Here is a 24,808-nt window from a genome sequence, read left to right as displayed (position 1 = left end):
AATTATCATATTTAATTTTCTTTTCATTCAGTTCTGAATTGGCACTTGATCTACCAGTGCGTACATTCTCATCTGGTCCAACAAACAGTATGAGAGGAGCAGCACATTTGTCAGGTATGCACAGAAAAAAGTTTGAAAGTTTCCTGAATAATATATAGAGTACTGAAGTGTGATGTCAGATGCCATGGTGTCATGGCCGGCTGGTTCTAAACAGAGTCGCAGCTGATGGTCGTCTGTACACATTGGCTCGTCTGAAAAATAGGTTGCAATCAGCCATTTTCTCCTATGAGAAACACATGCTTTCATTCGGCGGGTTCATTTGTTTAGAACTAGGCCGCCATGACACCATGGCAACTGACGTCATCGCTTCAGTACTCTATAGAAAGAAACTTTTTCTTCTGGTAATCTCTCTCTCTCTCTCTTTCTCTCTTGAGCATTTATTTCTGCGTGACATTACCAATGTTTTGTTGGTGAGAATCCTATTATTTCTCAGAACAAGAAAAACAAGACATTCTAAAAGATAACCTGCCACAAGAGAATATACATTTATATTTTACTGTTCTGAGCATCAATGGAGAGGTATATTTATGAAAGAATTAAACATACCTTTGTGATGTGACTTGCTGCCAAATAAATGTGAGGAAAACCTTTTTCATAGGTAGAATTTTAGACAGAAGATTAATCTGTGTTTGAGGCTGGTATTGCTCAACACTTTAAATTAGTTCAACAGAGTCAGACTCGGTCTATGAATAATAGTACTTTTAGAAAGGGTAATCTCTGAGTTTTGGCAATTTTTTTTGGTCATACTTCATTGATTTTCAGATTTAAATGAGGATGAACCTATTACAGCTGAATGAAATACTTACTAGTATTTCAGTTTAGACAGGTAAGAGGTCTTGAGATATATTTTGGGTTGGGGCTTCACACTTCCCCCCAAATTAACTCGATCTCTTAATTTTATATCTGTAGATGAAGTTTAATCTGTCATGTATTCTAATATGATTCCACAGGAGTGAAAGACAATGCCATTGTCATTGACATTGGTGGAACCTCGACCGATGTTGGCTACCTGATGAATGGTTTTCCAAGGGAGTCTTCGAGCAGGAGCCACATTGCTGGGGTCTCAACAAACTTCAGGATGCCCGATGTGCAGAGCATCGGACTCGGCGGTGGCTCACTGGTGCAAGGAGATCATTTGGTGAGTATAGTCAGAGGATATATATATGACAAACCTTGGGAGGGGCCTACTTGAAGGCCTGCCGAGTCTTCATGATTGTTAGGATGAATCCTATAAAATTAATTATTTTACTATTAAATGTTTGTTTTCATCATCTCTCTGATCTGATCCATATATATTTCAATATATTTCAAGGCTGTAGCATGTGGTCCAGTGGCTAGAGCACTAGACTCATAATTGCTAGGTTGTGAGTTTGAATCCCCACTCCGCCATTGTCTCCATTTTGATAAAAAGACCAGAAATTAATATATGTCGTCTAGAAGGTCAGCCACTATGTGTGATTAACTTCAACGTAAAATATTTACTATGTAAAAGTTTATATACCAGCTTGGCGTTTACCAGCACAAAGCTGTTCTGCCCAGTTTCTATGGGAGTTACAACAGAAACAACCATTCCCATATAGGTCTGTTCAGTAGCTATTTGTGTACTAATTTACAGTTCCATGTACACATAAACCACTTTTCTTCATAGGAAAACATTGCTGTTGGTCCAAGAAGTGTTGGTTATCGTCTTCTTAGTGAGGGTCTTACTTTTGGTGGGAACACACTCACTGCCACAGATATCGCCGTAGCAGCTGGACTTGCTGAAGTAGGAGATACTGCCAAGGTTGCTCACATTCCCAAGAACACTGTAGACAGTGCTGTTGACAAAATGCACAAAATGGTCGAAGAGGTCATTGATCAAATCAAGGTATGTAATTAATATTTATTTGTTAATAGTTCACTCTTTTATGGAAATTGACTTTAACTGAGATCTTATTGTAGATGGAATAGTGTGATTCTTAATTGGTGCTGGAATTGGCTTTTCCTTGTTCATTTTTGTCTCGTCTGCATAGAGTATAATAGGCGCCGCTTTTCCGACGGCGGCGTCAACATCAAATCTTAACCAAATGTTATCTTAACTTAAAAAAAGTATATGGGCCTAGTTCATGAAACTTGGACATAATAGTTGTCAAGTATTACTAAACATCATGCCAGAGTTTGAGATCACATGACCAAGTTCAAAGGTCATTTAGGGTCAATGAACTTAGACCATGTTGGGGGAATCAACATCAAAATCTTAACTGAAGGTTAAGTTTTTGAAATGTCATCATAACTATAAAAGAATATGGACCTAGTTCATAAAACTTAGACGTTAGGGTAATCAAGTATTACTGAATGTCATGCCTGAGTTTCAGTTCACATGACAAAGGTCAATGGTCATTTAGAGTCAATGAACTTTGGTCATGTTGGGGGTATTTGTTGATTTCCATCATAACTTTGAAAGTTAATTGTTCTGGTTCATGAAACTTGGACATGAACATCCTTTGTGAGTTTCAGATTACATGACCAAGCTCAAAGGTCAATAGGGTCAATGAACTTAGATTGAGTTGGGGGAATGAAAACGAAATCTTAATCAAGGTTGAGTATTTTAAATGTCATTACTCTGAAAGTACTGTATATGGATCTAGTTCCTAAAACTTGGAACTAAGAGAAATCAAGCTTCAGTGAACATCCTGCTTGTGTTTCAGGTCACATGACCAAGGTCAATGAACTTTGGCCGTGTTGGGAGTATTTGTTGAATCGCCGTCATAATTTTGAAAGTTTATGGATTTAGTTCATGAAATGTAGACGTAAGGATAAAGTATCACTAATTGTCTTGCACAAGTCTTCAGTCACAAGATCAAGGTCAAATGTCATTTAGGGTCAATGAACATAGTATTTTATCATCATATGAATGGTGTTTTTTGTGAAAGATTATTCTAGATATAGTCGTTTTCAAAGTCAGCACTGCTGCTATATTGAATCGCGTAATGCAGGCAAGACTGCCAGAGGCGCTCCACTTGTTTTAATGATGTATCACTGGGTATGATAGTTCAGAAAAGAGACAGATGTCTTCAATATTGAAGAAGATAGAAGGATGAAAGTAACTGAGAATGATTAATGTTTATAACCTAATCACAATTATGGTTGATAACTCACGCATATTGGTGAAAACTTCTTCTTTTAGGTGATTATGTACCCACTGAAATGTCATTTGAAAAGGTGAGCAAGGAATAGCCAAATTCTGTTTGTGTAAAGGTATGGCTTTTATTTCCATAATTTCACGAAAAGAAATATATTTTCACTGGCTGTCGATGTAGCATCAAATGGGTTTTTTTATTTTGCATGGTTGATAATAATAATAAGAGGAAGAATAGGGGGAATAGTCGGGGGTAACCCCGGTGTAGTGGTCCACCTGCACTCCCCCCAATCAGTTATATCGGGAGGAGAGACCAGCGAGTCATAGTGATTCAGTTCGCTTTTCGCCTCCCAGGCACAGGTGACGCCGAAACAAATAATATTAATAACGGTATATTTACCCAGGATAGTCACTTCAGTTCCGAAAACTGTTCTCTCAGCGGGCCCTGCTATTATGGTTGATAGATAACCAAATGGAATGGTAAGTTAAAATAAAAATCTCAGAATATCCTTTCTATGCCTGATATTGTTTTTCTATCACATTAGATCAGCAGTGGTGATGTACCAGTAATTGTGGTTGGAGGAGGTAGTATACTTATTGATGAGAATCGTGGTCTTCAAGGAGCTTCTTGTCTCATTAAACCACCCCATTATCAGGTTTGTATTTTTTTGTTTTAATTTCTAGAAAGATTATTTGAAATTTAGAAAATATTAATTTATCCAATTATTATTTCTATAAAATTCAAATTATTATTTCTATAACTTATTCTTAAGTTGAAATGTAGCATGAAAGTCATTACTTCTACTTTTTTTGGAATCATATTTGTAGCCATGATTATCTACTTGTTCAGGAAAAAAAATGTATTCTTCATTCATCTTTTTTTTCCCAGAAAATTTGAATATCACTATTCATACTTCAGGTATTCTTAAGCGGCATTTGATTTAACCGTTATTAAATTGGGGGGGTCAAATTGACCCCCCCTCAACAAATTTTGTCACTATGCCGTCGCACGAATATTTTTGACTGTGCCGCTGGCTGACTTTTTACTTTCAAGTCTTGCGCATCTTTTGAGCCCAAATTTGCAACGCCTGGGTACGCGTTCGGTAATTGCGCAACATTTTGTAAGTGCATGTCAGACCCAGAATTGCTCAAAAACGTGATTCCGTGTACAAAGTCAATGCAAATTGTGTTTTCCAACCAAAAATCATATTTGTATGATTATTTTTTAGTTTTTTGGTTTAAATGGATTTTTTAATGCTATTTATGATCTCAAAATGGTCCCTTTTAAAGTTCATTAAACTAAGAAATACATAAAATTTAAAAAACAATAAAATACATAAGAAATTAATTATATTTTTGCAATTTTTTGTAGATATTTGTTAGAAATGTAAAAATTGATACTCTCACCAAAAATTAGCATTTTACTAGATATATAAATTGAGTTAAAGGCAAAAATATCCACAAAAAACAATCTTAGGGCAAATTTTATACGCTTATTTGCATAATAGATTGATTAAAAAATATAAAGAATTAATTTTTTGAAGATTTTACTATACAGTCTTGTAGTTTACATTTTCGCGGCAATTGCTCAATCCGTGGCCAAGATCTGATTGAACCCCCCCAGTATATCCTGGTCTGAAATAGCCCAGTTAAAAAGGATTAAAAACAGCTTCATAACATGTCCCCTTATTGGTTGTGGAATTATGTTAACACATGCATTTATCTATATTATTTGGATTCTTGTATCCACCCCATAATATCACTATTTCTCTAGAGGCATTTTCCTGTCAAACAAATAGATGAAGCACTCAATTCTTTGTGTCAATATTATAATTGATAAAGAGGTTATTGAGATCTTTTTTTTTTAATAAAGTCTCAAAACCTGTTGTTCACATCTATTGTTCATGTTAATCCAGACATACTTCATCATTATTATCATGTTTTTAATGTAGTGAGTCAGGAATCAAGAATTGTATGTCCGCATGTGTTTTATTTTACAGTCTGCGAATGCTGTTGGAGCATCTCTAAGTCAAGTCAGTGGGACGGTAGACTACCTGGTAAACGTTGCAGAGGTCTCTCGTGAAGATGCCATCAGGACAGCAGAAGCAAGGGCAAGACATGCTGCTGTGGCAAATGGCGCTGACGAGACCACTTTAGAAGTAAGCATTAATTGACAAAGTGTTGCTTTGAAACTGGTTATGATTGTGTTTTGTAATTTTATTGACTGATACCCTGGGAAGGGTGGGGTTGGTAATGGTCGGATTATACATGAACTTGAAGATGAGTTTCATTTTCAAACTTGTTTGCTAATCCCCTTTAGAGTTTCAAAATCAACAAATAGCAAATGTATATGGGGAAAGGGTAAGAATTGAGACTAAAGAAACTATATAGTACTGTTGAATAGGATGCAAAATAATTGAAGTTCAGGGTCTAATGAAAATATGTTTTAAAAAGTTCATTATATCTACTCTCAATTTCCAGTATGTACATACACTGTATGGTACCTGCACTAATTCAGATCAACTTTTTACACATCAGCAAATGGGAATCACAGCAAAATTTAATGATGCTAATTACGGGTGTTTATGAAAAATCTCTTGTTAATTAAACCCATGGTTAATGTGCATTTCATGTTTATTTTGCAGGCATAAGTAAAACCATGACTCCATTTTCGACTAATGTGATGACTGGAACATTCAGCATAATTAAAGAAAGTTACACAATATTTCCTCATAAATAAAACTTTTTATTTCAAAGCTCGGATCCTTAAAATGAGTTACTGGTAATTTACAGATAACAACATTTGAACTGAATTCAACATACTCTGACTCTACTATGAGTTTATTTCTAACATTTGATATACAATGCTCAATGCAGTTACCCTTTGGTTTATTATATATCGTTTTATAATTCAGGATCTGATTTTAATATCTCATCCTTTCATTCACAGATCACAGAACGGCAGTCCGTAGGGCTAGCCTATCTCCCAGGCCATGTTATAAGAATTAAAGTCAAAGCTGTGGGAAGTTTAGCAATTTCCAGTCTGGAGTCCATCAACAGCTCGTACCAAACAGAGGAAGTGTCAATCAAGGCAGAAGCACCTCCCTCAAAACAGTCATGTGACATAGGAAGTGACCAATCAGAAATGACAAGGCAAGATGCAGAGCAGACAACTGTGAAAAGAAGCACTGATGAAATAGGTAAATGCTCTGCTATTTATCTTATCATATATCTATGTTGTATGTACTATCAGGCCTACTCTACATTATATTCAGAATAAAAATCTACTGTTTCTTTATCTACTCATTCTACATCTATTTCTTATATATCTACCACATCTATATATACTATTTCTACATCTACACCTTCTGTATCCACTACATCTACTACTGCGTCTACTTCTTATACATCTACATCTTCTACTTCTGTATCTACTCCTTTTATATCTACCACTTTTACATCTACATCACTTCTACATCTACTACTTCTAACATCTACTATTTCTACATCTACTCTTATATCTACTACTTCTAGATCTACTACTTCTTCAACATCTACTCCTTCTACATCTACTACTACATCTACTACTTCTTCAACATCTCCTTCTACATCTACTACTACATCTACTACTTCTCAATCTACTCCTTCAATATCTACTACTTCTACATCTCCTTCTCTATCTACTACTTTTAAATGTACTACTGTATAAGCTGTTATTTTTACGGGGGGGGGGGGGTTATTTTCGCGGATCTCGCGAATTTCCGATCGGCCGCAAATTTAACAATGCGCAAAAATATTGACACATTTATAAATTGGTACCAATTTTCCCAACAGCAAAGTTTTGCTATTGCAAACATCCTGTGTGGTGAAAATATTGAGTGTGTGTGTGTGTATTTGAGTTTTGTCAGACGTGTATCAATCAGATATGATTATTTACGTCTCACGTATGTTCATCACCCATAGGCTATGTATCAACCCAGCGGAGTTCGCCATTAAAGGCCTTTGCACAGTTGGTGTCGTGATACTTTTCAATAAAGAAAATGTGTGTCGTACCATGACAACATGTATTGTTGCTGGAATTTCCAGGGATTTAAAGTGGATATGGTGTGATCAAACTATGAAAATTTATAATCCATTATATCAATGGTCATATCATGACTTTAGTTAAGAATATCGTGCGCAAATAAAGGCAGATCAGCATAATTTCATATCATTGTCTAATACGTAATAGATCGAGTGTGGGAGACGGGGGTAAAAAATTTCAACATTTTATTATCTTTATTGTACTAAGTTCTCAATTTTTTTAATACTTTCTTTCTATAGTATGTTATTTTGTTGTTATTTTATTGTATATTTGTGTTGAGTTTGACAACTCTCCAGTTTTTTTTTAATGTGTAAGCTAAATAAATAGTCAGTGGATCTTGGGGCTATATTGCAATTGAAATCACGCACGTCAAGTGGCGTAATTCATCTGATCGGGGGGGGGGGGGGGTGTGAGAGCAATAATTATGTTGAGTTAAAAAAAAATGGTCCCCCCAGAGCTGTTAGTAGACGGGGATATACAAAACATGTGTGAAGGGATGGGGGTCAAAGCAATATATTGAGCTGAATATTCAACAATAATATTCAGGGGTAACTCATCCCCCCCCCCCTTCAAGAGCTATCAGTAGACAGGGGCGGATCCAGCCTTTGCCAATATGGGGGGGGGAGCCAAATTTTTTTAGCCACATTTTCCCGATCGGCCACTCGAAGTTGATTTTTGTTTGTATCTTTGAAGGGGTAGTCTTTTATTATAATAGTCTAAGCTTTATTCTTATAAATCAACATAAATATATAATAATCTCATAAGCCTTATTTGATTAGTGCGAGTGCAAAGTATTTTGTCCTAAAATCTAAATATTCTGGGCAATGTTTGTGATCCTATAAGACAGATGTGTATCCACCGCAACTACATAATAATTACTGCGAGCGCGAAGCGGGAACAGAAAATTTTAATATATGTTTTGATCTGATCAAAAACAGCTGCTTGCAGTTAGCCATGAAGACCTTACATTTTTCAACAATCAAATAATGCGAGCGAAAAGCGTGGGCTGAAAATTTTGACATTTCTAGACGAAGTATGGAAATTCTAAGCACTTTTTGTAATCGTGATAATAATAAGTAAATGACTAAACAATTGATGCGAGCGCGAAGCGCGTGCGGAAAAAAATCGAGATTTACACCCGAAAATGGGACACTCTGATCATTTTGTGTAAATCATGAAAATGATAATTGGAAATCTTATAATGCGAGCACAAAGCGCGAGCAGAAAATGTTTGATATTTGGATGATTTAAATAGTGAACAAGCTGCGTATCTGAATAAACATGCGCGACCTAGAATCTGGGCATTCTAAATACCCTTTACATCATGAAAATCAATAAAGCGAGCGCAAAAAGCGCGAGCTTAAAGTATTTGATATTCCGATCTGAAAAAGGGACAATTTAATCTCTGTATTTCAAGCACTTTGTAGGACAATTGTGAGGTGGATTTGGATCACAGTCTTAAAAAAGCCGATATGTTTCAATATTATTCCTTTGAGTTTTGACCTAGGACCGGGACATCCTAAGAACATTATGTCATCAAATGAAAATGATGACTGTCTTCCTATTTCTCTTCCTAAGCACGAAATAGAACTTGTCAATATTCCATTCTGAAAACAAGGACATAGTGATTACTAAATTAATATCTTATTTATTAGTCTAATAAGCCTAATGAGAGAGCGAAATCTGTTAATATTATGGCTTGAAAAATGGAAATTTAAAGCACTTTTGTAATTATGATGCACGATTTAATATATTTTCAACAATCAATGCAAGCACAAATCGTAAGCCGAATTTTTTTATAATCTGTCATTAAATGGGGATTTTAAGTAGTTTGTTATAAAATCAATATTGAGATATACATAACTCACCCGGTGTATTGGAAAAGAGAGGGAAAGGAGCACCCCCTTCTCCCGATCCGCTTGAGACAACATTATACCTTCAACTTTCTTCTTCGTTCTCTTTTTTATATATTTCTTGTACATACCATCTCAAGATCTTATTTATTTTTAATAGTAATTCATATTCATATTTATAGTGTAAACAGATTTTACCTTTTATAATTACAATTCTATACGTGTTGAGGACCCCACTGAAAATAAGCTTTCGAACTATCCTGTTAAAGATTACTGACTTTTATTTTTATTTAATTTCATTTCATTTATTTATTCATTTATTTATTTATTCTTACTCATTATTATTTTTGGGGAGGGGTCCTTTCACACCCATAATCATCAGACAATAATCGTTCCGAATCCTCCTTCATTTAGGTTATGTAAATGAAATACTAAAATATTAAATTAAGAGGAAAGGAATTAAGACAAAGTAATTTTACAGCTACAACTATTATTCATTTGCGAAAAAGTAGTTTTTAGTCAGGAACTCGTTGGCTGCAGTAAATAAATATTGTTTTTAAAAATGGATAACCATGAGAAACAAAATAATCATATCCATCTTTAGTCGAAGTGCCAGGAATGAGCTCTTTGGCAAGCTCTATGGTGTAAAAACCGCTTGCGAACCAATTCTGCACATTGAAAAATAAACGCTGACTAAGCAAAAGAAAATTATAAACTGATTGAAATTGCCGTTGCATACGATGACATGTTCAAATAAAATTGGAATCATGCAGTATTTTGTTTGTTATACACAAAGAAAACTCAGACCATGACACCCGTCATGATTTTTGTATCCAATATGATTCTATAACATATATTTACATCAGGACAATTTATATAATATAGACACACATAATAGAAATTGTAATAGATATGCATGCGCTATGCTAAACAGTCAATGTGAATATGCAATCTTGACCTAAATTTGCCTTTTGGTAATTCAGGAAAGAAATAATAATTCTAGAAAATGAAATCATTTATGTGTTAGGTATATTCCGAACATTTTCCAAAATCGTTAAACCATTAATTTCACAGATTAAGTGTCAAAATTAAGTATTAAAGTGCGAAGTGGTCATTACAAGGGGAAAAGGTACGTGGAAAATACCACCTTACACCAGTATGGGACTAGATATCCGTCCCCGCAAACACGGCGATCAGCCCGTGTGCGCACGCTAAAATTTATCATTCTGCGGCTCGCGTGCTAGGAATGAACTTGATTTTTCTCTCAATTACGAAACTCATCGTGGAAAAGGTTATCCAACATGCAATGATATACTCGTAAAATTTGTCGTCATGTATCATTTACACACAGATAATAGAATATAACCCTTCTTTTGGAGAACTATTAGTAAGTTGTTCGAATCTAACGATTTTCTTTTAAAAATATAACAACAATTTACCTGATTTCAAGTGCCTGCCATTTCTTAAAAAAAACTAGAATCAATAAGCCACCACCGTTATCAGTTGTGAAAAATTCTAGGAAACGTACTAAGATGCTTTTGCAAATAATTAAAATTTAAGGGGATATGAAAATAAGGATTTTGCAATGCTATATCAAATTTCTGTTATATTTTCATCAATTTTGGGATTGCATCGAAATGACTGATAATTCAAAGTCTTACCCACACTTGCTTGTAAATTCGGTATATGTTGGTACACTGATAGTCAATGTAAATGATAAACATTCATAGCCTCACTAAAATTCAACAAATCCATTGTTTTTGTCTCACCTGCATAGCAGAGTGAGACTATAGGCGCCGCTTTTCCGACGGCGACGGCGGCGGTGGCGTCAACACCAAATCTTAACCTGAGGTTAAGTTTTTGAAATGACAGCATAACTTAGAAAATATATGGACCTAGTTCATGAAAATTATACATAAGGTTAATCAAGTATCACTGAACATCCTGCATGAGTTTCACATCACATGACCAAGGTCAAAGGTCATTTAGGGTCAATGAACTTTGGCCGAATTGGGGGTATCTGTTGAATTACCATCATAACTTTGAAAGTTTATGGATCTGATTCATGAAACTTGGACATAATAGTAATCAAGTATTACTAAACATCCTGTGCAAGTTTCAGGTCACATGATCAAGGTCAAAGGTCATTTAGGGTCAATGAACTTTGGCCAAATTGGGGTATTTGTTGAATTACAGCCATCATATCTCTATAAGTGTATTGGTCTAGTTCATAAAACGTGGAAATAAGATTCACCAAGTATCACTGAACATCTTGTGCGAGTTATAGTAGTTTTCAAAATCAGCACTGCTGCTATATTGAATCGCGTGATGCAGGTGAGACGGCCAGAGGCATTCCACTTGTTTAGAATTTTAATGTCGCAGACATTTTGGAGAGTGAGCAAAGTAATGCTAACAAACGTCGCTAACAATATTGCTAGGCGAAAAGGCCTTTCAATGGCGCGCTCCACTGAGTTGAGGCCGTGAACATACGTGGTCTGGGACCGACCTTTAACGTCACCATCCGAAAGACGTGACCAGGGCTCGAACCACTGCATCAATTTGTAACTTTCCCACATAGCTTGGATTACAGGCGCACGCCACAATGCTCAGTTGTGGAGATAAGTAAGCACCTATATATGTACAAAAATGAGGTTGAAAAAGTATGGTTAGTAATTCAAAAAGTTAGCTAGAATTTCACTTTTTTATTTCTCAACAAAATCAGAGTCTAAATTATTTCCTGACATGTGTTTATCAATATTTATTTATTCACTGCAATATTATAAAGTATTTACCATAAAAAAATTTGATTTTATTGTCATCTCTATACACACTTATATTGGCAGCTATTTGCATGCATACTCATTAATATTCATAAGTCACATGACCAGAGCTTTTGAAGGTGTGAGATTTTGTTCACAAAATTCAACATTTTTGCACTGAAACCAACTTTTTAAATATGAATCTAACAAAACACAACTTCCAAAGATTACTCTTACAGATCAAACTGTGACATGATGAATTTTCAGATTTAAAGGTACAAAAAAAAGTGAAATTCAAGCCACTTTTTTCACACTTTGTAACTGTTTTTACAGGAACATATTTTTGTACAAAGGACACGTCAGCATGGGGTTTGAGGAGCATAATTTTGCAAATGTTTTGCACTATTTTTGCTTCTGAAATGATGTGAAAGTGCTTGGTACACCTTCCGATCACGAATTCAAAAACCTGCGAAAATGTCGGGACCCCTCGATTTGCGAAAAATTCTGTACGCGAAAAATAACAGCTTATACAGTACTTCTTCATCATCTACTACATCTACATCTACCACTTCTGTATCTACTACTTCTACATCTCACTTTCACTCTCATACCATCCTCATTCTCAGTCAAACCCTCACCCTTAATTGCAATCTCCCCCTCACCTTCAATCGAAATCCCACTCTTATTCTTAACCTCTCTTACCCTCACCCTATGTGCATTTCATTATACATGTGCCACCAACATTCATTATCATGAGATGTTTTGGGATCGATCACTTTTTTTCCAAAAATGGACAAGGTATAGCCGGGGCTGTGAGTAGCAGTTTCACTGTGATTAATACATGGAGTTGAGTATACTGTGGTTTAATTGCAATCACCCCACCTTCAATCTCAGTCTCACCCTTGCCCTCACTCTCACTTTCACAACTCTCACTCATTATAATTCTAATTCCCACTCTCACCCTCAATATTACTGTCATCTTCACCCTCATTCTCACACTCAATCTCTCCCTCTCGCAATCTCTTTCACTTTCACAACACTCATTATAATTCTAATGCCCACTCTTGCCCTCAATCTCACTTTTATCCTCACCCTCCTTCTCATTCTCGATCTCTCTTTCCCTATCATGATCATTCTCTCTTTCACTTTCACAACATTCACTCACTTTCATTCTCATTCTCCACTAGAATATCAACCCCACATTGATCCATCGACGGGTGAATGGATCATCAGTGAACGAGACATTGAGTACATCACTATTGGAGCTGGGTTACTTGGATCTGGGGGAGGTGGAAGCCCCTATATGGGCAAACTGAGGGCTCTTAAACAACTGAGGAGTGGCAAGAGAATCAGGATCATTGCCCCGGAGAGGTAAGAACAACTCACTCAATTTACACCTAATTTGTCGAGAAGTTATTTCTTTCAAATATCAAATACATGTAAGATTATGATCATTTTTATCATTATGATGACACATGTTTCTACCCTAACTTTTTTCATGTAAAAATGATATTGCTTGGTCAAGTCGTGAATGAGTAGGGGTAAACACATATTAAATGCTAAATTTTGAATGTTACAAGAGTCATTTTCAAAATTTATTAAGTCAAATATCTGGTCAATGCTTAGGTGCTGTATGTGGCTGCTTATTATTCATCATTATACTACGTTGACCCTTATTTCATGTTTCATGTAGTATTGATGAGCACAGCCCTCCTATAAAGATATGAATAAATCCATCTAGCATATTGCAGAAAAATAGATACTTTGTGATCCGAAAAAACTTTAAATGTACAAACATAAGGTATGACTTGATTTTACGTGTACATCTATTTTTTTATTCACCCTAAGTCTGGGATATCTGGAGCATATAATTTGATTGGTTAAGAAGCCAGAAAAAAGATATTTCTATGGAATTTATGTGTATGTTGTCTTTTGACAACTTTTGCTGGATCATCTCTGAAACGTGGGGGGAAGGGGGCATTTATCACCTAGCTGCAAGTAAACTTGTTGGCATCCAGCTTGTCATAAAAATTACTTGAATTTTCTGTCAGATATCTGCTGATTTATAAGTGTTTAATGATAATAAAAGAAGAGGAATATATGTCATATCATGCAGATTCTGTGCCAATAGCAAACTTTCTTGTATATATGTATATTTTGTGTATTCTCCATTTGCAGAAGTAATCTATATTATCAAAACTTGTCAAGTAATCTGATGAGGAAGATAGGAAAAATGTTTGGCAACATTATTCCCTCTAAAACCGAATGCCTTACACAAAGTTTCATTGGAAGCCACATTTTCTGTGATTTATCACAATGAAACTTTGCTTTAAATCTGGAACCATCGAACATGATTAAATATGTATGAGCCCATTAACCCAATTATGAAAAAGTTCCCATAATATACATGAGATATATAAGGAAATGTGTTTTGGGCCTCCAAATAAAAAATATTGTGAAGTTATTGCATAAAATTTTATTTAGCCCCCCCCCCCACTGATCCTTTTATGATAGCAGAATACTTTGTGTTCTTTCAGATTAGGTACAACTCCAGCTCTGCAAGGAAAGGTTCCTTCTGTAGCTTTCATGGGTGCTCCAGCTGTACTGATCGAGAAGTTAGTCTCTGGCACAGAGATACCTAGGGGTCTCACCTGCCTACAGGATATATTGTCTGCAAACCCAGATGATGTCCACCATCAAGCAGCACCTCTAGGTATTTACTTTCCTTGAAGGTTCACCTCAACGCATTAGTGAAATCATATAGTTTTGGGTGTCTTGAGTACTTTTTTTTATTTCCAAGGCAAGACGGTGATTGTGTGACTTGCATCTTATCACGGTCTTGGATGGTAATGTTTTGATCTCATTCTCTGTCCCCAAGAAAAATGTGTCGTGTCTCGGAGGCTTAGACATTGCCGAGGCACTAAAAAGGGGCTAAATGTTGATGAGGTAATTTCAATGTTTAATAAATTAATGGCTTTGATGGAAATTCACACAAAAAATATTTTCATCACACCCTCATTAACTTGTTCTACTTATTTCATTTTTATACGCCCGCCCAGCGACGGGTCGGGACGTTTTATGGTATCACACTCGGTGTCCGTCCGTCCGTCCGTTCACTTTTCCTTGTAAATGCGATAACTTCAGTTTAACTTAACCTAGGCTCATATAATTTGGAGTGTATACTAGCATGGATCCCAGGAAGCCTAGTGATTTTGAGGTCAAAAAGTCAAAGGTCAAGGTCACACTGACATGTTTTCATCGTACCCTCCTGCAGTCCTTGTTAACATGATAACTTTATGATGTGGAAGAGGTTCATCGTGGTGAAGGATTGAGTAGAAGAAATTAACCAGTTGTCTCACGATGTAGCAAACGTAGTGTGAAAGCGACGTTTCGTCTGCAAGCTGCTAGACTTCGTCAGGCAATGAGCAAAGACGCTGCTGCGCACGGGTTATATAGCGTCGGGAGCTATTGTCTGGCTCCACTCGGGCGTGAGCCGCGCTGTGATTGGCCGAAGCCGCTGGCCAATCAGGGTCCGCGCTGGTGCTTGGTGCCCGCTGGAGCGTGCACCGTGCGCTGTGATTGGCCGATGCGGCCGGCCAATCAGCATCTGCGCTGGTGTCAGGCACCTGCTGGTGCGGGCGCCGTGCGCTCTGAACGGTGGATGCAGTATGCCGTCGGATGGCCGGTAACCATGCATCAGGGATCTCAATGCCGCTGTCCCTATTGATATTGCTCGGGTGCAAACGGATCTGAATCGCTTCCTTAACGCGCCGCGTATACCAATGCTTATCATGAGCAACGCAGCTGACCTCATCCCAGTTAGGTGGATGATCGGAGTCCCAAGCATGTTCTGCAACAGCCGAGCTATCAGTGCGTCTAAGCCGAACATCACGGCGATGTTCCTTCATGCGTTCCCCCACAGGTCTACCAGTCTCACCGATGTAGACTTTGTCGCAAGTCGAGCATGGGATCTTATAAACAACCCCATCGCGTCTGTCGGGGATCGGGCGGTCTTTCGGACGGACCAGCTGGCTGCGGATGCTGTCGGACTTGAATATAACTCGGATGCCATGCTTCTCCAAGCGCCGGCGGAGAAGATGCGCGATACCATCAACAAATGGGATTACTATAGCGGATTTAAATTGCGCAGGCTGTTCGGACGGAGCGCTCTTCTTCTTAGCAACGCGGTTAACGAAGGAGCGCGGGTAACCGTTAGAAATAAGAGCCGAGGTGATGTGTTGCTTCTCTGTAGCTGTGCAATGGGGCTTAGTAACGATGCGTGAAGCTCTGTCATAAAGACACTTCACTACACCACGCTTAACGGACTTCGGGTGATGCGAATCATAAGCAATGTACTGATCGGTGTGCGTGGGCTTCCTGTATATGGTGGTGTACAATCGGCCGCTGGTGTCACGGTGCACCATAGTGTCTAGAAAGGCAATGCGCTCGTTGCACTCCATCTCCATGGTGAAACGGATGGATGGCTGCTGCGAATTCATGTGGCTCAAAAGGTCATCGGCGGCGGATCTATGCGTGATAATAAACGTGTCATCTACGTATCGCTTCCAAACTCTAGGGGCGCAGTCGGGTGGGCAAATACTCAGCGCGCGTTCCTCAAAAGCTTCCATGAACAAGTTAGCGATTACTGCGGAAACAGGGCTGCCCATGGCTGCTCCTTCTTGCTGTTCGTAGAAATTGCCGGCAAACATAAAATACGTAGATTGTAAAACAAAACTCAAAAGCTCAGTTACCTGGGCCGGAGATAACTGTGTGCGCTCGGGTAGACTCTCATCGCGTTCGAGTCTGCTAAGTGCGACCTTGCATGCGGCGTCGATGGGTACATTGGTAAACAATGACACCACATCAAATGAAACCATGACCTCGTGTTCCTGTATGGTTTCGCTGCGCAGGAAATCAACAAACGATGCAGAGTTATGGACAGCATGTCCATTGGACCCGACTAAGGGAGCAAGAATATCAGCGAGATACTTAGACGTGTTGTAAGCAAACGAACTCACACATGATACAATCGGACGGAGCGGAATGTCAGCTTTATGGATTTTAGGTAGTCCATAGATCCTGGGCGGTTGCTTCTGCGACGGTTTAAGCTTACGGTAGGTAGAATCATCGATGTCACCATTCTTGTGAAAGCCGCGAAGAATAGTGGTAAGCTTGCGGGAGAGGCGATCGGTCGGGTCCTTCCCGATAGCGCGATAGGGGCCGGATTCAATTAACTCGGACATCTTGGCGCGGTAGACATCGGTGTCCAGAATAACACTGGCACGGCCTTTGTCTGCTGGCAAAATCATAATAGACTCGTCTTCCTTGAGCGATTTCAAGGCTTTGCGCATGCCGGGAGTAATGTTAGGTTTAGGCGGTTCGGCGGAGGAGAGGATAGCATTTATCTCTCTTCTTACGGAGCCGATGGTCTCGGCATCAAGTGAACGAATGGAGGATTCCACCTTCGCAACAATCTCGGTAGCGGGAACACGCTTCGGGGCTACTGAAAAGTTAAGTCCCTTGGCGAGCAGCGCACTCTCATCAGAAGTCAATTTGCATTTAGACAAATTGACGACCCGAGAGCTAGTATCGGCACATACGGAACTATCCTTACCCTCTGTACTAATCTTGCGATACTTATCCTGTTGTCGGGACTTGCACTTCTCAAATTCGTAGCGGTAGATATCGTCGAAAAGCTCGAGAGCACTGTTGTAGTGCTCTTCGGCGAGCGCGGAACGGACAAGGGTAGTACTGGACTCAATCTCGGCGCGGATAGAGTTAAGAGTCATGCGGGTGAGGCGGATTCTTTCACGAAGGAAAAGGCGGGAGGTCCTCTCGGCGATGATGCGTGCTGACTTGGTGGGTACTGGCGGGCGAACTCTAAGATCTTTCGGGATAACGGTGTTCTTGATGCAACGGGTTAGGAAGGTGAGGTGCTTATGATTCGCATCACCCGAAGTCCGTTAAGCGCGGTGTAGTGAAGTGTCTTTATGACAGAGCTTCACGCATCGTTACTAAGCCCAATTGCACAGCTACAGAGAAGCAACACATCACCTCGGCTCTTATTTCTAACGGTTACCCGCGCTCCTTCGTTAACCGCGTTGCTAAGAAGAAGAGCGCTCCGTCCGAACAGCCTGCGCAATTTAAATCCGCTATAGTAATCCCATTTGTTGATGGTATCGCGCATCTTCTCCGCCGGCGCTTGGAGAAGCATGGCATCCGAGTTATATTCAAGTCCGACAGCATCCACAGCCAGCTGGTCCGTCCGAAAGACCGCCCGATCCCCGACAGACGCGATGGGGTTGTTTATAAGATCCCATGCTCGACTTGCGACAAAGTCTACATCGGTGAGACTGGTAGACCTGTGGGGGAACGCATGAAGGAACATCGCCGTGATGTTCGGCTTAGACGCACTGATAGCTCGGCTGTTGCAGAACATGCTTGGGACTCCGATCATCCACCTAACTGGGATGAGGTCAGCTGCGTTGCTCATGATAAGCATTGGTATACGCGGCGCGTTAAGGAAGCGATTCAGATCCGTTTGCACCCGAGCAATATCAATAGGGACAGCGGCATTGAGATCCCTGATGCATGGTTACCGGCCATCCGACGGCATACTGCATCCACCGTTCAGAGCGCACGGCGCCCGCACCAGCAGGTGCCTGACACCAGCGCAGATGCTGATTGGCCGGCCGCATCGGCCAATCACAGCGCACGGTGCACGCTCCAGCGGGCACCAAGCACCAGCGCGGACCCTGATTGGCCAGCGGCTTCGGCCAATCACAGCGCGGCTCACGCCCGAGTGGAGCCAGACAATAGCTCCCGACGCTATATAACCCGTGCGCAGCAGCTGCTCATTGCCTGACGAAGTCTAGCAGCTTGCAGACGAAACGTCGCTTTCACACTACGTTTGCTACATCGTGAGACAACTGGTTAATTTCTTCTACTCATGATAACTTTAGTTTAACTTAACCTACTCTCATATAATTTGGTATGTATGATACCACCATGGATCCCAGGAATTCTATTGATTTTGAGGTCAGAAGGTTAAAGGTGAAGTCGCCACCTTCCACTGTTCTTGTTTATTGGTCAAATAACTCCATTTTCCGCGTTACAGGCGGGCGTATTACGTGCTCCCCTTAGCGACGCTCTTGTTCTTATTTGAACATCAATTTGACTCCAAGGTGGAATTTCCATCTTCTGAAAATGATGTACAGATTATTGCTTTCATAACATTGAAAGGTGATATTCCATAATTCTGATGAAATGTCACTATTGATTATTTATTGGGGGGATTAAGAGACTATGATGAAAATCAGAAAGGGAATAATGGAATTTCGAAAGTCCTTTTCTCATAGAAGCCATAGCAAGTGAATGCAATTGAGTAATCAGTACTTAATGAAGTTTCATTGAACATATTTATTTCATTCATGCAGGGGTATGATATCAACCTTAAAAAAATAGATTTTGAGTCTCATTCAAGCTATAACTACTATCCATAGCAGTTATCTACCTCATATAACATGGTTTGTAAACTGTATTTGAAAATAATCATAATTGAAACAAGATTCCTCTTTTAATCCAACTATTCATGTTGATCAGCTTAAAGGGATCGTTTGACTTTGTGAGCAGCTGATTTAAAAAAAATTCAAACTGAGTTGAAACGTGCGTATGAGTGCCTGTATTTGTCCTCAAAAACCCTGAAACAGACCACAATATAGGATGAAAAACTCTAATTTAGATACAAGTAGCAATTTATTAGCCTGATTTTGAGAACCGTCTAGTAGACGGGTTCAGCTTATGACCAGTTTTCTCCAATTCAAAAAGTCCGTTGGCTATTTTGACTGCCTTCTGTTGTGTGTATCTCCTATACACACACTATTAGCTGCACTGTACATTCAGTGTATACCTTGTACACACTGTATGTAGGTCATGCTGTGTTCATCTAGAATTAATGTGTTGTGCACAGATTCCCTGTATACACATAGTCATTGAAACCAACTCCCAATTATTTCAAACTTTGGTTTACATCTCCAAGGTTTTAAAATTGATCCTGTAAATATAATACTTTGAAACTTTTGGGTTGGTATTTTTACACTATAAGCCTCATGTTTAGCCCATTTTCAGGAACCAAAAGGAGAATTTTTTTAATCAGAACAAAGTGAAATGATCACTTTAATCTACAATTAATCACATATTTCTTCATTTTCAATCTACAAATATTGTTATGACAGAAAATGCTGAAAGCAGTTTAAACGATGGGCTTGTCTTTGTGAAGGACTACACTCTGTGTTCTTCAAACTCTACATCTGACAAGATTTGTGCAATATTAGCTGCGGAGATCGGTGGCTTGAACTCGATTGAACCTCTCATTACTGGTGCCGACCTAGATGTGCCTATCTTAGACTGTGATGGCATGGGGAGAGCTTTCCCAGAATTGCAGGTATGATTAGGCATTTCAAGTATGGTACGGATGTCAGTATTGGTGTAGGCACTGGGTGTTAGGTTAGTGTTATTATTGGTTGTGGGTGTTGATATAGGTGTTGGTTTTCATGTACGTGTCGGTGTTAATGTATGTATTGGTGTGTGTGTGGCGTTGCTGTGGCTGATGGCATTGGGAGAGCTTTCCCAGAATTACAAGTATGACTAGTATTTCAATTTTGGTGCTGGTGTTAGTGTTATTATTGGTGTGAATGTGGTTGTAGGTTTTGAATATAGGTGTTGGTGTTGTATGTGTTGATGTGAGTGTTAATGTACCTGTGGTTGTGCGTGGTGATGTGGTGTCGGTGTGGCTAGCGAGGTGTGGGTGCAAAGGGTGTTGGTGTACAGAATCAAAATCAAGCTGTTGATTCAAGCTTCAGCATCAAATGTGACTTTGTTAATACAACTAGCAGTTCCCGATTAAAATCCATGCAGCATCTTTTGTCATGTTATAGTGTTATTTCTTGTGTTTGTTGCTTTGTTTTGTTAGATGTTCCTTCCCACGATTCACAAGAAGCCCTTGTATCCTGCTGTCTTGGTTAGTGACGGTAGTCAGCAGTCAGTGATAGCAGAGGCAGCAAACTCAGTTCAGGTTGAAAACTGCTTTCGTACCGTTGTCGGCACGCAAATGGGGTAAGACCATACTGAAATTCAATATTTTATTAGCTGTAGTCATTCAAAGAATTTATATTCACTTAATGCAGAAAGGCATTCAATGATGAGATATCAAGGTTTCTCATTGCAAGAGAAAGCACAATTAGTAAGTCAAACCAAAATTAACACATTACAGTTCCGTATAGGTCAGGCTGACAATGTACAAAAAGCTATTACAAACAAATGAAGACTCTGATATGTTTCCAACTTGGGTATTGAATCAAACACTGTCCCTAGTCCTTTGAAAGGGAGAAGGTTTTTTGCAGATCTTCTAGGCCTAGTCTAGTCAACAGTCTGCTGGGTTTCTTCTCAAATAGTTGTAATTAGTGTAGCTCATTTTTCAAATCACACCAGAATTTATAGACTTGTTGGTAAGAAGCCTCTGAAATACAAAATTATTTCAAGAAAATACGTTTTAATATATGGTTTTTACCCTTGATGTTCATCAATTGATTTTTCTGCTTCTGGAAATTTTCTGTAGTGAGTAAATATTATGCCATAAATATTTTTTTTTTCATTATTTCATACAGATGTTCTGGAGGGGTAGTCTTAGCACCACTGAGTGCGAAGGATATATCAGCCACAACTATACCATATTCTTACAGTCGTGCTTGGCATCTTGGTCGTGTCGTGATGACATCCCAAATCTCTAGTTCAGATCCTATCCAGGCCGTCGTGCAGGCGGGCAATGGAGTGCTTCTTGTCTCTGGCAAGGTAAGGAAAGTTTTCTCAGTCACTTTGTTGATAGTTCTCATGAGAAAGTACCATTCCTCACAAATAAGTTACAAAGGGTCCACCAAACTTATTTTCAGCAGATGATTGCTGATTGGGTTTGGAGCCCCGGGGGGTGTTTCACAAATATTTAAGTATGACTTAGGGTTGCACTTAAATGCCGACACGTACATAATGTGCAACGCGCAGTCTTATTGATTAATACGCACAAGTGCGCACCCTCATGGCATGATCTGATCATGCGATGATGTCTTTTATACTGCACTTAAATCTTTTTGAAACACCCCCCTTCCCCTGTTGGTATTAATTTGACAGTGTTGATTAATTAAGTATTTTACTAAGAATTTTACTTTGCTAAGCAAAATGCTTAAAATTGTACCATATTCATAGCACATCCGAGTATTTTACTTTATCAAGCCAAATTTAATCAAAATACTTACTAATAAGAACTATTGCGATGTCATAAAGTTGAAGCCACATATTTTGCAATGCATTTATCCATCTGTGCACAGTATGTATTATTCAATTTATTGCGCATATATTTATTTGTAAACTGCATGTGAGCCAGACAAATGTATGCAAAAAATGCAAATGTGATTGGCCATCACAAGCTTTGTCATCTATTGCAATTGTGGTGAGAAACTATCACCTCTTTGTTATGCTAAGCATAAGCGATGTGTCTGACGCAGTGAAACTACAGTTTGCCCCATTACCTCATCACCAGCAGTAATTAACTGCCTACCATATTTTCTCTCTACGCACACAGATAACCAATGTGAATCGTGAGACAACAGGTGGATTCGACAAAGGGGACGTACTCGTTGAAGGTTCTGGGGAATACTCAGGAGTTTCCTTTCTCATCTCTTTCCAAAATGAAAATCTGGTTGCCAAGGAACGGAAAACGGTTGATAATGTGCTCCAAGAGAAGGTGTGTGTTACTTTCTTAGAAGGAAATCTTGGAAATTTGGTGCTTGAGAGCTCAGCATTTGTTCTAAAAATCTATGTATCACTTTGTTTTAAGAGGAAATAGCTCGTTTAAAAAGACGGCAATTTTCCACACGACATTAAATTGACAAACAAAATTGGAGTGATAAGTGAAATGCTTGAGACAAGTTTTAATTATGCACTGCATATGTTGTATATGAAAAGCATGCACTTACTAATCTTATCCATCAATGCTTCAACAATGGGTAATGATACATTGACATACTACCATGTGCAAATAATTCACAATTTCATCAGCTAATCCAAGGTTTAGTATTGTAATATACAGTTTGCAAAACAATTTTTATGCACTATAAAGTTTCAAAGAATCACCTTCAACATTCATCAATTAACCAATTGTATTCTTTAAAATATGTTTCACAGTCAATATGTTTACTGACACAGTTTTGTGTGATATTTAGGACGTGATTGTTTTATAAAGCTTTTCAGACATAGCAGCAGCTAATTTATTCACTAAACTGGATTCTAATTAAAGTGGTGTTTTAATTAAAATTGGGTTAAAGGAATGCCTTGTAACTAGGTTATCAGATAAAAGACATCTAGAAACGTAAATCACTTGGTGAACGGACTTACTGAAATCCAATTAAATTCATGTTATCTGTACAGATTGTTGCCATGACACCAGACATCATCGTCATCACTGATGCTGATAAAGGTCATCCAATCACAACAGAGGCGGTACAGTATGGTCTCCGTGTAGCCGTCATCGCACTCCCCAGCCCCCCTGCTCTACGATCACCAAAGGTCCTGGATGTTGTCGGGCCCAGAGCATTCAATTACGATGTTGATTTTGTTCCCATAGCCGATTACATGCCACCTACCCCTATTCCTCCCATACCATAAATTTCCATTAATAAAAAAATCTAAAATACTTCTTTTGAATAACATCATGTATCTTTCAAGTAGGAGAGCAATATACTATACTATTAGTGTATAATGATTGTGAATTGTACCTGAAATATCTTTTTAGTAAAGTTTTATATACCAAAATATACATTTCAGAATTGATTGGTATTAAGGAATTTGACAATTTTTTTTTTACATCATGAAATGTTTTATATAATAGACGGGTCAATATATGGTTTGACCCGGAACAAATTGCAACAAATGATTTTTCAACTGTATTTTGTACTATTTGACCTCAGGAATAACATACTAAAAATCTACCAAAATCCGCATCCGGGAAAGTGGTTATTTTCAAGATGGTGTGCAAGATGGCCGCCATTTTTGGACGCCCGCCATTTACTAAAAATGGACATAACTCACTCATTATCCACCCTAGAATCCTATTTTGGTTCAAATTCCATGGTCCAATGGGTAAAAGAATTTATTTATACAAATTAGAGTGAATATTAGCACTCCAGGGTACCAGGAAAATCCAAGATGGCGCCCAAAATGGCTGCCGTAATCTAAAAAATCCACAAGTGGCTTTAATTTGGTTTCCGTTCGATTGTTTTAATGATGAAGTAGTACGTCGGGACAAGTTACAAGGACAGTCAGTAGTCCGGTATGTTAAAAAAATCCAAGATGGCTTCCAAAAATGGAGTAAAAAATGCGGTTGCTACTTAAAAAAACAACATAGTTTGTTCAATATCCGGGGATATGATTTTTTTGTGCCTATACCATGGTTAAATTGGTCAAATAATAAATTGGGATAAGTTACAAGGACGATTGGTGGTCAAGTATGTCCAAAAGTCCACGGTGGCTTAAAAATAGTATCAATTAGCCGCGATGGTATTTAAAAATGGACATAGTTCACAGTTTTATTCGTCAAGGGCATATGATTTTGTTGCCTATATCATGGTTTCAAAATAGTAGACTTGTTAACTGCAAAAAAAGGGGTGAACGCTGCATTTTTTAGTACAAATGTCCCACTTGGCACAAATGTTCCTTGAGTCAAAAGAAAAGGATTCATCCAAAGAGACACGCTGTATATATGCAAATAAGCAAGTAATTTGCATAAATTTGCATATTAGGTCGATATAGTGGAAACAAGTATTTAAGAATATATATTTAACCAGAACTGCCCTAAAATTTGAAATAAAGACTTAGGGTAAGAAAG

General features: G+C 38.5%; 1 protein-coding gene across 1 annotated transcript in view; it reads left to right on the top strand.

Annotated features, from left to right (window-relative positions):
- The window catches only part of LOC129265332 (uncharacterized), a 35,819-nt gene extending 11,251 nt beyond the window's left edge, over positions 1 to 24,568 (top strand). The window contains exons 5-17 of the mRNA XM_064102369.1: positions 32 to 114; positions 1,011 to 1,198; positions 1,709 to 1,927; positions 3,724 to 3,834; positions 5,179 to 5,337; positions 6,129 to 6,378; positions 13,062 to 13,245; positions 14,412 to 14,587; positions 20,109 to 20,317; positions 20,846 to 20,988; positions 21,540 to 21,723; positions 22,508 to 22,669; positions 23,353 to 24,568. Of these exons, the coding sequence (XP_063958439.1) occupies positions 32 to 114; positions 1,011 to 1,198; positions 1,709 to 1,927; positions 3,724 to 3,834; positions 5,179 to 5,337; positions 6,129 to 6,378; positions 13,062 to 13,245; positions 14,412 to 14,587; positions 20,109 to 20,317; positions 20,846 to 20,988; positions 21,540 to 21,723; positions 22,508 to 22,669; positions 23,353 to 23,589 (2,305 nt within the window). The 3' untranslated portion in view covers positions 23,590 to 24,568. The remainder of the gene's footprint in view (positions 1 to 31; positions 115 to 1,010; positions 1,199 to 1,708; positions 1,928 to 3,723; positions 3,835 to 5,178; positions 5,338 to 6,128; positions 6,379 to 13,061; positions 13,246 to 14,411; positions 14,588 to 20,108; positions 20,318 to 20,845; positions 20,989 to 21,539; positions 21,724 to 22,507; positions 22,670 to 23,352) is intronic.
- Positions 24,569 to 24,808: the final 240 nt, after the last annotated feature.

The sequence above is a fragment of the Lytechinus pictus genome, chromosome 7 (assembly GCF_037042905.1).
Source record: "Lytechinus pictus isolate F3 Inbred chromosome 7, Lp3.0, whole genome shotgun sequence".
Lineage (NCBI taxonomy): Eukaryota > Metazoa > Echinodermata > Echinoidea > Temnopleuroida > Toxopneustidae > Lytechinus > Lytechinus pictus.
The sequence above is the reverse complement of the archived record's forward strand: the minus strand, read 5'-3'. Positions and strand labels throughout refer to the sequence as shown.